The sequence below is a fragment of the Trichoplax adhaerens genome, genomic scaffold (assembly GCF_000150275.1).
Source record: "Trichoplax adhaerens TRIADscaffold_3 genomic scaffold, whole genome shotgun sequence".
In the NCBI taxonomy this organism is placed as follows: Eukaryota; Metazoa; Placozoa; class Uniplacotomia; order Trichoplacea; family Trichoplacidae; genus Trichoplax; species Trichoplax adhaerens.
Window position 1 is genome coordinate 2,385,014 of NW_002060945.1, and position 14,095 is coordinate 2,399,108.

Sequence of the window (14,095 nt, forward strand, 5' to 3'; positions counted from 1 at the left end):
CAGTAAAGGTATAGATAATCAAAGATATCTCATGTAAATGATTTTCTAAATATATTTGATCATTCTTACATAGAATCAACTCCAGCTGGTATTAATTTTGATGACGTTAGTACCCCAAAGTCGGGCATTAATACTCCGGGTAATATTAGTGTATTATCAAATCATAACGAATCAATATTTGTGGGCCCCACACAACAGAAAGTGGGACGAAATCTGCTGGGTACGTCGTCTATTAATTCGGTTACCTCCAGGTTCGTATGTAAATTGCCATTATATAGTTTTCTTAATCTGCATTTTCAACAAGTAATCATTACAGTTATAGACTCGTCATTTTTTAATAAGAATGTGTGCATGTAAATAAAACACGAGTAATTTCCTATAAAACTATAGTATTGGAGTACACCCAATAGATGCTTCTACTAATGAAAGTAAAAAGATGTTTACCACTCCATCATCGGTTCGCGGTTCTGATGGCACTCAGATTCGAACTCAGGCCAGAATGCAATCTGAACCTAGAGCTCCTAGAAAGGTATTACTTTTAATAGACAATTTATTTATTACGCTTTCTAGAAATTTATTCCAATAAATTCAAACTATAATTCAATTGTTCGACTGCTACTATAGGGAACCTATGATAATGGAAATCACCGTCAAAAGGTAACGTCGGAGTCTTCCAATATCATAGCATGTTCTGAAAGCCAACGTTTGGGACCTATGAATATTGTCACTAGCAGTTTTATTGAAACACCGTCACCAACCAGTAATAAGAAAGATAGATTGGATAATTCAACTGCTGCTCGACCAGTGCTTAGGCGGAGTACGAGATTATATAACGCATCTTCTAAAGTTGGGCTAAAAACTAAGGTATGAAATATTTTGTTGACTATAAAAAATATATATATATTACATACTTACAGTACGATGAATAGTTTTATTACGCAATTTTACTGCTATTATAACAGTGGTAAGTGTTTAGCCACAATACGATACCCTTACAAACAATAAGACAGGGCTGATATTACACATCTCATATTTATAGGGTATTATGAGAACAAAGTGCAAGCTTAATTCTACCTCTGTTACGAAGAAGTATAATAAGGTCGGTCCTTTTTCTTGTCTTAAAGAATGCTATTATGGTTATGATTGCATTTAGGCAATAATTTAATAGCTATCTAAATAATTGTTGTATTAGTTTCTTTCATTATTATTATTTCTTTAATGGATAATTTCTGATTATAATATATCTGTGTATTGCTTCCGTTAGATGGCTCGTGGAAAAAATATAGAAGACACTCGAACTCCTTTATTAACTCCTGGCCAAGAAACCACACGACATGATAAACGTCAACTACGCAGTAATCGTGCTTTAGTTTGTAATGCTGGATCAACAGGTACTTTTTTAATACACCTTAAAATATCAGATTTCATGCATGAGATGCCACATTGAAGCTTTCATGTTAATATATCATTTTGTATTATACCATAATTATAGATGAACTCATGACGTTGCTCTACGATATTGCTAAAGCTTATATGGCGCTGTGTTCTTTCAAATGTAAACAAAGTATTAAGTTCTTTAATTCCCTGTCATATCACCACTACAATACATCTTGGATTTTGTGTCAAGTTGGCAAGGCCTTTTATGAAAGCTGTCAGTTCAGAAAGGTTAGAATACTAGAATGTGAAGAAGCTTTTAGCAGGAGTAGTACAGTAGCTATTCGAGGGTGTATATAGTGTCGTATGATAATATTCAATCGTACTCTTATATATTTACATCACTATGTAGGCGGCGGCAGTATTTGCTAATGTGCGAAAGTTAGACCCTTACAAAGTTGAAGGTAACCTTTCATTACTACTTGATGCTAAAATTATCTGAACGATATTTAACCTTTTTATCTATATTCTTAATAGATATGGATATTTATTCTACGACTCTTTGGCATCTGCATAAAGAATCTGATCTAGCTTATCTTACGCATGAGATGATTGACATATCCCGTCAATGTCCACAGGTAAATGTTTACTGATTTCAGAATCAATGCTATACTCTGTAAGAAAATTATATAAATCGTGGCGATATGTTTTATCTCGTATCAAAACCAAATAATTATTAATTATTAAATATTTATTAAATTTAGACATGGTGTGTCGCTGGAAATTGTTTCAGCTTGCAAAAGGAACATGATGATGCAATTAAATTTTTTCAACGTGCACTGCAGGTAATGATGGCGATATGAAACTAAATTAAAAAAGCACATTTAAAAATAGTTTATATTTCAACTAATCCAATCAAATTATTTATCGATACAGGTGGATCCTAGTTTCGCGTATGCCTATACATTGTTAGGACATGAGTATAGCCTTATAGGAGAGCTTGACAAATCACAAAAGTTATTTAAAGATGCTGTATATGCCGATAGTAGACACTATCATGCTTGGTATATGAAATAGCTTAGCTTAAATGAACATTGCAATACAATATGCAGGCTTTTGATTTGCCACTTACCGATTGTATTGTTATCGAAATAGGTATGGTATGGGAATGATATACTATAAACAAGAGAAATTTGATTGGGCTGAAGTTCGTTTTAAGCAGGCATTCGCGATAAATCCTAGTAGCTCTATATTATTATGTCATATTGGCTTGGTAAGTAATTAGTGATTTGCGTCTGAATAGCACTTCGTTATACAGATAACAAAGTATTGAAACAACTATAGGCACAACATGCTCAAAACCGAAGCGATGAAGCCTTAACAACTATGGAAAGTGCTATAAAACTTGATCCTAACAATATTTTATGTCAATATCATCATGCTGCAATGCTATACGCTATTGGTGAATACGAGGTGCGTATTTGATTAGATTTAAGGTGGTGTATTAACTACGATTGAGCCAGTTGTTAAATTATTGTAGAAAGCCTTATCCGGATTAGAAAAGTTAAAGAAAACAGCTTCTAGAGAGTCCCTTGTTTATTATATGATTGGAAAGGTAGCTAATGAATATCATCAGTTTTGAATAATGTTCGATATAAATGTTGTAAAATTATATCCATCAAATTTTTTATTAAAATTTTTTCTCCATTTTTACACTCTTGGTAGATTTATGATAAATTGAATCAGCCTCATTTAGCGTTCATGAATTACTCTGAAGCATCTCATCTGGATCCTAAAGGACAAAATAATGCCATTAAAGAAGAAATTAACCGCCAATATTTAAATGAACGTAATGACAACGGTGCCAATGATAATGGAATTGGAGTTTTAGATGCGGTTCTAGAACAAGATCCAGATAATGATAACTCTAATTTCTCTGAAACTGACGAAGCTGAATGAAGGACAAACGGCTATTTGACATGAGAGAGGGTATTGTAATGTTACATTTCAAGGAAGATGTTATTTTTAATGAAACTTGTTAGGAGCAAACGATGGTTTATATTATCAATGGAATGGGAGAAGTGTTTTACTAATCTTTAACCGAGGTTATTTGTAATATAATTGTAATTGCAAATACAAAATGGTATTTGTAATACACATTTGTTTACAATATCTTAGGGTTCTTATGAATAAATACTGTACATATAGTGACGCTCTGTTTGTACTATAGATATAGATGATGCGCGTGGTATTAATTTTACCACTCATAAGTTAGGTTAACACAGATGCTGAAAAGCGTATGACTAAGATTGTTATAATCATATAACAAATTTTATTTGTTTTCTCATATCACGAACAACATAACTGCTTGATGTAATACCTGTTGCATAAAGCATAACAATGCAATCCAGTTGAACATTATTGAAATTACCAGCATACGTCAAATTCCCGCCATTTTATAGTACCGTAAATAATTTTTACTAATAATAAAATTGGGTAACACTTGTATTAGACATAAAACATAGAAATAAAAAATAAATAAGCGAATCGATAATATGACTTTTTGCTTGAATGAAGCACAATTACAGGAGTTAAATACCCTAATCAGATAAGCAGTACGCTTTTCATTAAGTACTGCATAGTTGTAATTAAAACTAATATCAATACATGTCAGCAAACAGGACAGTAGTTGCTATACATGAGTAAGCATTTAAAAGGTCATGCAAGCGTACAGATAAAACTAAGTACGTGTAACATGGCATTTATAAAAATTTTAGTATTTCGTATTTTATAATCACGTTTTTGCTTTCACACTTTATTACTTGTGAGCTTGTCCTTATATTTTGCGTATGTATATAGTATTGCGCCAATCATATTTATTGAAACTCCAGCAACAGTAAAGGTTGTTGCAGGTACTCCACCAAAAGTAAAAAAACCTATAATAGTTGTTACTAGTCCCTTTATTACTCCAACAATGCTGGTATTTATATAAAAAAATTCAAAATAAAAATCAGTTTTTCAGTCAGTATCTAAATAAGTGACGATACTTCGTCGTGTCAATATGAGCTAAAATCACACATTTATTCGTATTACAACTTGAAAGAATGAGTCAAACTGACCTTGTGGTTAATGCCGAATTGACGGTAGTACATAAGAATAGAGAATAATTTAAAAGGCAACCCAAGCCAGCGGCGAAGAAAAACACCGCCTGTATGATTAATAGCAATACGTTGAATAGAAGAACATTACTTGTATGTATTATAGCTCCGTGTAGTAATTCACTTGCTATGTAGTATTAATTGTAAAATGTTGCGCCAAAGCTAGTCTTGACGTATATAAGATTATCTTTACAATTACTACAGTAGTAAATACTGTGAAAGAACGTAAGATTAATAATTACGCATATTCTCTTAATACATGAAATGACATTATTAAACTTACTTGAAATCGCCAATCCCTTAAGCGTGTATACGTAGTGGCTTGATAAATCTCTCCTGTTATAATTGCAATTAATATTTGGAAAGGTAAACAATTTACAGTATTGAGATAGAGTATAGATGAAGTTGAAAACTCAGTACGAGCTCCAGCTCTTTCAACTAATGTTAGATAGATTGATTGGGAAACTACACTGATTAAAGCATTCACATAGCCAAAAATGTGAGAAGAAAGATCGTGCATGCCTATATTTAGAAAATAATAAAGTGGCCAATGATAACAGTTGATCAATGCGAGGAATACCATAACGTTGAAATAGGTAAGCTATCAGGAATAGAAATTACAATTGATTCCTTACCGGCTACAACACAACCAGTAATGATGAGAGCGATTGAAAAGCATACCATAACAGAAGGAATTTTAGAAAGTAGAATAACAGATAAAATCAAATTCATCAGTAATCCCAGGCGTTTCATGACAGTATACCTGTGAAGTGAATTTCTTTGTTAGATATTTTTTGGCATAATTTCTTCTGGAAATTAATTAAAGTATGTATTGCATTACTTTAAATTTATAGCCAGATGGCTTGATAAAAGATACCGAAAGCATTAAAAAGGTTGTATTACTTACATTGGAATATTTAAATCGGTCAAGGCGCTAATTGCAAAAGTTGTGTTTATAGCATAGCATAATGCAGGCAACATCAACTTGCGTCCACTATTTTATTCAATTGAAAATTGAGTAATATAAATAGAAGTAGGAAATAAATATAGTTAAGAATGAATGAGTCAATCTTTTTCACTGGATTTAAAAAATTTTCTATAGGATACCAATTCTGTTGACATTACATTAAATTACAGATTGAATTTTGTTATTCATAGAGTATCTTATCGAAACTGTCCATTCGATATGAAACTAACTGAGCTCTTGTTACTGTAAGATATGATAACCTCTAAAAGACTATTGTATTCAATTCTGACTATCATATTCAACGTGACTTACACTAATTCTATCTTTACGAATTAACTATTTTTAACAGAGTAAAGATATTTACTGCTTACTTTTCCATTGTAAAAGGGATTAACTTGATAAGTTGAAAATAATGTAATAGTCTTAAGATGATTAGTGTTAAAATCATTTGGACTAAAACCAAGACTACTGGATAAGGAAAGCCAAACGTCGTCATTACTGCCTACAAAGTTGAAACAACAGAATTGCTATAAGCTTTCATTGCCTAAACTGTATTATCATGAGATCTATTTAGCAAATGGCTGCTTTAAATTTATGACAAGTGTTGCAAACGATTATGATTAAGAATAAAACTTCATTAAAATTAGTGCATACTATCAACCCTGATAAATGATAATAATAGGAATGATGCAAAATAGAATAAATTCAATTCAATCGTACTTCTGCTGAAGAGGTTATGAAAAAGGCTTTCCACTGTAATGTGCTATTCTGATTAGTTTATGTAATTGGATTAACACAGTATGATGTGTGATAATTTAACACGGTGTATCAATAATTGTATCTTACTAACAGGAAAGGAATTATATTGATTGTTAATTAATTCATTAGGTTAGCTCTGTAAAGAGTGCAGTAGTTCAATCATTTCTATGCCATATCGTGGAGTTGGCCACAATATCATCCATATTCAATTTGTCCTGCGGTAATAAGTAAGACATAATAGGCTTACCTTATTAACGAAAGCAATCGATCCAGAGATTACCCCATAAAATAATGCAGCTAATAAAGAGATTGTTGTCGATGATTTTTGGGCCAAGTCTTGATCTGTACTTGAGGAAGCATCTTCAATTTGGGAATGAGTTTGGCCGTGCTTCATTTTAACGAAAGGCTATGCTAATGTGGATTATTATACAGTACAGCAGAATGAATAATTGATTGAATGCTACTGTAGCTAGGCTGTAGCCTTGCTTACATAGTGCATTGCAAACCTTATTACGAACTTTAATATAATTTATCATTCATCAGTAGCAACTAGTGTACTGTATATATTGTATTGATAGTATTTTGTGATAATTATTTTTGGGCTACTTGTTGCGGCTTCTATACGCCAGTGGTCATTGAATTAAATTGAAAACAATTGTCTGTCATGATCTTAATAAGGTATAATAATTAATATGATCAATGTTAGATCGTAGTGTGTCAATACTTGTAAACTGTCAGATAACTGGAGGGAGACTATCAACAATTTAGCTGTATCTCTCAATCTACGCGTCGTTCTCAAACGAGCGATGGGCTGCAGTCCGATAGCACAGCATTTGGCTCTAGCTTTGTTTCATTTCAATGTTCAATTGATCGGCTAACGTTTTCAGAATTTTCAGTATCTTCGCCGTGGCCTCTAACCTAGTACAGTAGTAGGGGTGATCTCAAGAGATGTACAGCATACTACTTTATTCCTTTTTTAACAGTCCAGCTTGCAGCTCAAGGACGTTGTCATGATACGGTAGTTGATTTAACAGGTACGTACCATGTGATCCCTTTCCATTCGATAGTGTCATTTTTACATCAATTTTGACGAAAGTGATGCAAAATAGATGATGAACGGATAGCTCTTGACTTGGGGAGTTTTTCTATCCGTGATTCAATTTTACCTTTCAATTCTAAATTTATAATAACAGTTCTTCAGTCTTGGGACGGCCCATCATGAGTTGTATTATTTCTTAGACGTTTTATTCAAGTTTTTACTATTCAGACATCTCGAATGAAAGGGGATCACTTTAAAGTGGAAACTTTGTATGAGTCACTCCTCTTTTCAATTTTCAACCAACTTACAGTAAACTATGACTTATCTAAAAAAGAGATCGATTCTTCCTTATGGGCAGAATCTTTTTGCATTAAGATGAAAGTATTCTCTTTAAACTGATAAAATAGCATTGATGGCAGCTATCCATAACCTGTATTACATAGGAACTGCCAACAGTAGAGTCTGTCAAAGATCGATTCTTTCCAAGGCTGTTGGCCTACCGCAGGGTGCTATACTACTTACTACAGCTAGCGAGACTTACCTGGACTCGAGCAATCGCTCTGTCTTTCTTAACCCTCAACTCTTGGCACTTTTCAACCAGCAAAGTTAGGACATTGATCTTTTACAGCAGCCAGTAGGCATGGCAATTAAAACTGCGATTTATCCAGGTAAGGTAAGATAGCTATGATGGACGATTTCGACGATCGTTGAAAGAGGATTCTCTCCTTAGTGGATGACAACGTTACCTGAGTCGTTGGTTGGTTGACGCAACGTTCTATGAATGACTATAGGAAGCGGTGCTATGAAAGTATTGGCTTCTACAGTGTACAGTGTACAGTACTTGCGACTGCTACCAGGATTTCTGCAGCAAAGTTAGGACATTGATCCTTTACAGCAGCCAGTAGGCATGGCAATTAAACTGCGATTTATCCAGGTAAGGTAAGATAGCTATGATGGACGATTTCGACGATAAGGTAAGATTTCGATGATCGTTGAAAGAGGATTCTCTCCTTAGTGGAGGACAAAATTCAACGGTGATACGTCACCTGAGTGGTTGGTTGGTTGACGCAACGTTCTATGAATGGCTATAGGAAGCGGTGCTACAGTATGAAAGTATTGGCTTCTACAGTGTACAGTGTACAGTACTTGCGACTGCTACCAGGATTTCTACTGTATCCTCTTGGCGAAATCTACAGTACCGTACTGTACAGTGTACTGTACAATGTACACTAGACATGTACTGTAGTACGTACTGTAGGTTGGCATACTATCCTGTCTATGCCACGCCATCTTGACTACTGTATGAATCGTTTTCATCAATTGATTGCTCAATGTCGAGAGCAATGAAGTGAATGAAAGCATTGATAGATAGTTTAATAGTCGCCTTTCCATCGATATCATGAATTATCCATTCTTGTGAATTTTTGCTTTCTTTTAGACAAGAATTTTCAACTCTGTTAGCCATGCTTGGAGATAGTATTATGTGCGCCAATAGCTCGCAAGTTGCTATTCTTAATGGAAGTAAAATTCAGTTTTTTAATGGCAAGTATGTTCTCCATCTGCAAAGATACATTGCTCTAGTATAGCTTTCTATTTTATTTTTTGCCATATTGCAAGAGATGATGCTTAATATCTTGTCATGGTGATTGCTGTCCGCCATGGATATACATGAATGGACGAGTAGAAAGTCGACTCGACCAATAGCTATAGTGCTGTCGGCTGGAGTTGACAGCATCCTTTTGAAGTTGTTATATTGATTAGAGCTGTTTTGAAGTTCTAGGGCTCTGCTTTCTGAGATAAACACTGATGGTGATGCAAAGAATAACCACAATAAGGCAATATGCTGTGCTTTATCATGGGATGGATGCTATTTTGCTAGCTGTAACGAAGTAAAATCAGTCAATCTTTGGAAATGCGATCGTAACAACTGGAGCATTGTCAGTAAAAGGTATATACCCGCATTGCAGAAATGGACAAATTTAATACGCTCTTACTTCACGGTCTAGTCATTTGATAGTCAAAAATGAATACATTAATCTTGAAAGTACTTATGCATGCTAACATCTGATAAGAGAGAGAACAAGATTGATTTGATGATGCCGTAATTAAGCTTACTCATTCATTATAATCCTTCGAGGAGTTCACTCCTAGCTCTTGTACCTGTAGTAAGCTGCAGCTACATTGTATGGAATGTTGCTTGAGCAACTACGGTATATAACATGGATTACTAAATCACAGATAATTTACTAATCTATGATAATACTGTGCTCGTTCGCGTTATATCCAGTTATACCAGGTAATTTTAGTTCTTACACTAGACTTGGACTGTCCTACGCGTTACTGATTAGTTTAATTTCACAAGTACAGTACCATAACGCCAACAGGTGGCAACACCATGCTTGCAGAGCTCGTGTTTATTCAGTGAGTACGAATATAATGTCTAGGACTTAAGTAAATGTTGCAGGGTAAGATATTACCTTAGTTACGTTATGCAATAATGTAGATTTTAGTTAGGACTGAGGCAAGTTGCCTTAGCCCGAGCGTTATGTCATTTACTTTCATTTCTTTATACCTACTGTACTAGCTGCTATTCATTAATACGACTAGTTACTTCTATTTCAATAATACATACATCCGTTATATCATTTCTTAGGCAAATCAGTAAGAGACCAACCTCCATTCTATTTACGCAAGATTCTAAACAAATTTTAATTGCTGATAAAGCTGGCTTCGTGACTAGGTATAGTAATAGCAATAGCAAAGTCAATCTTGGTATTTGTTCAGGTTTCAACGTGGCAGCAATGATCTGAAACGTTTTTAAGAATAGTATTCCAATGGTAGATCAATGTTTTCTAACTTATCGAAATTGTTATAGCTACAATCAGTATTGCAAAACGTTCACAATCACACAACAAACTGTACTATTTGTACAGTAATTAGGAACACTTAGTAATAGCATAGCACATATCTTCAAGGTTAACGTTATATCATATAGACATGTACACGTGTTTTTTACATTGTTGAGATAGAGTCTGGTAGTTTATTCAGTACTGTTGGATGTAGCATGGAAAATTAATTGCTTGGTACAAAAATATTATGAATGAATTTTGAACTGTAAATCGTAAGAGTGTAATCGTAGTTTCTATTATTTATATTTGAATACATGGCAAAGGTTCCTCAATAGTACCATAGTAATACGCTTATATTAATTCTTCTTTGAAATAATATTCCCTACAGATTATCAATTGATAATTATAATGAAGAAGGGGATATATGCCTTGGCCATATTTCCATAATATTGTGTATGGTAGGTTACATTAATAAATAGAATCAGTTGATTTCGAAAATTCAAAACAGTTTCTCTAATTGCATAATACGGCACGAGGTACTATCGAGTAAAATTTGCCCTTTTATTTAATAGGCATTATCTCCTAATAATAAATACCTAATAACTGGCGATCGCGATGAAAAGATTCGAATAAGTAACTATCCCCATACTTATGATATTTCTGCCTTTTGTCTTGGACATACTGAGTAAGTTTACAATAAGGCTGAATTACCTTTGAATTTGTAACCTATAGGTTTATGAAATGATATTAGGATAACTGTTCTATCATTAATATTTTAGATTCGTAAGTACTATAGCGATACTCGATGATGAATTGATGGTATCAGGATCGGGCGTAAGTTAGTTGATATCTGCTCCTGTAATTGATTCATGTTCATAAAAGAACGATGTCTCAATACTTTTCTAGGATGGAACAATAAAACTGTGGAACTATCTATCTGGTCAACAGTTACTGTCTGAAGACATTAAAGACTCATTACAACAACGTTGTAGTAGTTCTCAAGATCAGCTGGTAATACCATAATGTTGAATAACTGTTATATAAATTATAAAATAGTTATTTGCACTTGGATTCTTGAATAAATCATAACAGCTTAACATTTTAGGACCTAATAGTAGCCAATATTGATTTCAACTTGATTTGACTTTTAAGAAGGAATGCACTGAAACCATCATTTCAAATATCTCTTACTGTCCGAAATATAACGTTGTAGCTATATGTTGTGAACAGTGAGTACTAGTAGCATTTTATCATATACCGGATTTTAATATTTTAAAGCAGATAAAAATTGACATAATATCTGCCTGCTTCCGGTACGTTTTTATCTTATTATTAACATTTAGTATCAAGATGGTTCTTCTATACCACATCAACAAAAATAATTTCGAATTAAATTATATGCAAGAAATTGAATTGATTGATGTTCCAATGAAGACATCCTTCATTAATGAATCATTATGGATATTAATTTCAAATATTGATGAGCCTTTAGAGATTTGGAATTTATTTAAAGATAGTTGTACTGACAGCACGCATGTAAGCTAATAATATCGGTATATAAATGTACTTTGCGCAGTTTTACTATTTTACTATTTAATAAATCTCTTTCAATACACCTTTTAAACTCTAGAAGACGATTAAAGTAGAGATTGAAGCTATAATTGATCCGTTGGCATCGGCATTGAAAGGTGATCATTTTCGAGGTTAGTGAAATGTTTAATCGGCGTCAATTTTATAATTATTCGAGATTAATATCTTGGTTTTACGAGCGTCGTAATGATTAATTCAACATTGCAATTAACTAAATTACAATGATATACGTAATGCTCATCTTCTACATAATTTTTAGATTGCTGTAATGTTGAATCCTATCTATCACAAGTTAAGAGAAAGCGAATGGAATCTTTCTCAGATGAAATAAGCAAAAAGAGTCGGTAATACTATTTTTAATGAGATCAATTACAATGCTTCGTCAAAAGTATCTGTATTTGATACGACATTAAGATTTAGCAACATATAGTTTCTGTAGCTAAGTTGTGAATATCAAATTGTCACTATGACTGTATACAATCCACGACCTTATTGATGGATAATTGAATTAATGTAATAAAATTCTATTTTAGCAATTTCGGTAAAAATATTAGACTGGTAGTTACAACTTGTAAGGATTTTATTATTAATTTGCCAATAAACTAGTTACTCTTTCAATTTTTACTTACAAATAATTATACCTTGAACAAGTTGATGTCAGACGATTATAAAGTGAAATTATGAACTTAGGTAATACACGGTCTGACTTGATCCTGATGATACGCAGTAGTTCAATATATTGCTGCTGCTACTCTAGGAACTGCACTATGTTATAATTTAAAAGCTACACGTGACTGTTAGTGATGTAACTGGCTTTATTTGTAACCGAAATCGCACAGTACTGTACAACACAAGCGAGCATGCATACACACCCTTAAATGAGACTTAGCAATTTCAGAAGTGATCATTCTCAATCCCAAGTTTTATTGCGGATTGTTCGGTAAAAGTGTGAAAGCACATAACTAACTAGGACATTATGAATGAAGTCTGCACCATTGATTCTCGGTAATAGAAGTTTTAAACCTATACCAATGCACTGTAGATCAATCATAAGACACAATTGAACATGTTTTACATTACTGTTAGCGTTACATCAAGTTGAAGGCAATATAACCATAATAGCACTTTGCTCAAGGTGTATACACATACGAAGGCAAGTAAATAACCTAGAATCAATTACAACTGATATTTATATAACCATATATATACACAATTAAGGCACTTTAGCTAGCCATTAGTGTAAGGAATGAGAAAAGAGATAAGCGCAATGTGCAAGGCAGAAATCACAGTAATCGAACTGGTAAGAATATTTTCAAAACCGGCGAGGTGGACTGCACCTTTGATACAAATTCATCCAGTTTAGTCAGTTGTATAACTTACTATGAATTACAATGCCATGCTATCGCTGAATAGAAAGTGAAAATTGTCGAGTTTATGATGCAGTTAACTTTGTGGATTATATTGACACAATATCATAGTATTCTGTAGTGTAATGATAATAACAATTCCAAAACAGAAGTTGGCAATAACTTAGCTACAATGATCTGCGTGCATGCTATAGCTACGCCAACAAAACAAAATCTACTTATACCTTATAAAACTGCACAAAAAATTAAATTTATGATCAACTAGTTCTTACTAGCTCACTATCTTACATAGATAAGCACTATAGCTGATAATATTTATCATATTTTCTGAATGATTCTTGTAGATTTAATATAGAATTGTTACACTATTTTGAAAAGTAACGTGCTGGTAATTAACGGGTCAAAATATGATTCCTTACTTTTACCGCAGAATACCATTCTTCGTGATCATTTAATAAGCCACAGCAAATTTATACTATAATTAATCTACAATTTTTGGCCATACGATTACTTATTTGATTGTAATGGATATTGATATAGAAACAAAACGTTCCATCCTCAGTATTAGGTAACTGTACTGTTAACGTATCGTCGAAAATAAACAAAATATATTTAAGAATCACTATTAATTACAAGGCGCTATTAAATTTCGCTTGGAGGAATTCTTTCATCCTAGAAAATATGTTTAGAAAGAATTACAATAAGTAATTATAAAAGAGTATGATAATCAGTTTACTCAAATACAGTACATATCAAGAATAGTCTGTAAGATTTCGAATATATTACATGGGACCCTGGGGGTCGGACTATAGGAATTGCTGCCGAAGGTCTCTTGGCGTTAAATTGTTGTTGTTGCTGATAAACTGATGGAATAACCCCACCTTGATACATCTAAACAACGTAATTGTACGTTTATGACTTAATAAAAGCGTTATAGGTAAAATATACACACATATCTGCAAGATGAAAGTAAATAATAGGAGCTCTAATAA

The 14,095-nt window shown here is 33.2% G+C and overlaps 3 protein-coding genes across 3 annotated transcripts; 2 read left to right on the plus strand and 1 right to left on the minus strand.

Annotated features, from left to right (window-relative positions):
- Nucleotides 1-1,500: 1,500 nt before the first annotated feature.
- TRIADDRAFT_21924 (uncharacterized protein) lies at nt 1,501-3,333 on the plus strand (the record flags this gene model as incomplete). Its single annotated transcript, XM_002110309.1, has 9 exons — nt 1,501-1,665; nt 1,787-1,838; nt 1,912-2,012; nt 2,139-2,219; nt 2,311-2,438; nt 2,530-2,647; nt 2,719-2,847; nt 2,915-2,989; nt 3,100-3,333. The coding sequence occupies 9 exons, from the start codon at nt 1,501-1,503 to the stop codon at nt 3,331-3,333; spliced, it is 1,083 nt and encodes a 360-aa protein (XP_002110345.1).
- Nucleotides 3,334-4,182: 849 nt separating this feature from the next.
- On the minus strand, nt 4,183-5,528 carry TRIADDRAFT_22544 (uncharacterized protein; the record flags this gene model as incomplete). Its single annotated transcript, XM_002110841.1, has 5 exons — nt 4,183-4,351; nt 4,494-4,622; nt 4,847-5,054; nt 5,168-5,295; nt 5,440-5,528. Coding segments are annotated over 5 exons (723 nt in total), but the record flags the coding sequence as incomplete, so codon positions are not given.
- A 2,676-nt stretch (nt 5,529-8,204) lies between these two features.
- TRIADDRAFT_54249 (uncharacterized protein) lies at nt 8,205-12,084 on the plus strand (the record flags this gene model as incomplete). The annotated part of the gene is made up of 10 exons (XM_002110310.1): nt 8,205-8,236; nt 8,736-8,843; nt 9,177-9,245; nt 9,951-10,037; nt 10,535-10,604; nt 10,719-10,831; nt 10,926-10,980; nt 11,053-11,157; nt 11,777-11,849; nt 11,996-12,084. The coding sequence occupies 10 exons, from the start codon at nt 8,205-8,207 to the stop codon at nt 12,082-12,084; spliced, it is 801 nt and encodes a 266-aa protein (XP_002110346.1).
- Nucleotides 12,085-14,095: the final 2,011 nt, after the last annotated feature.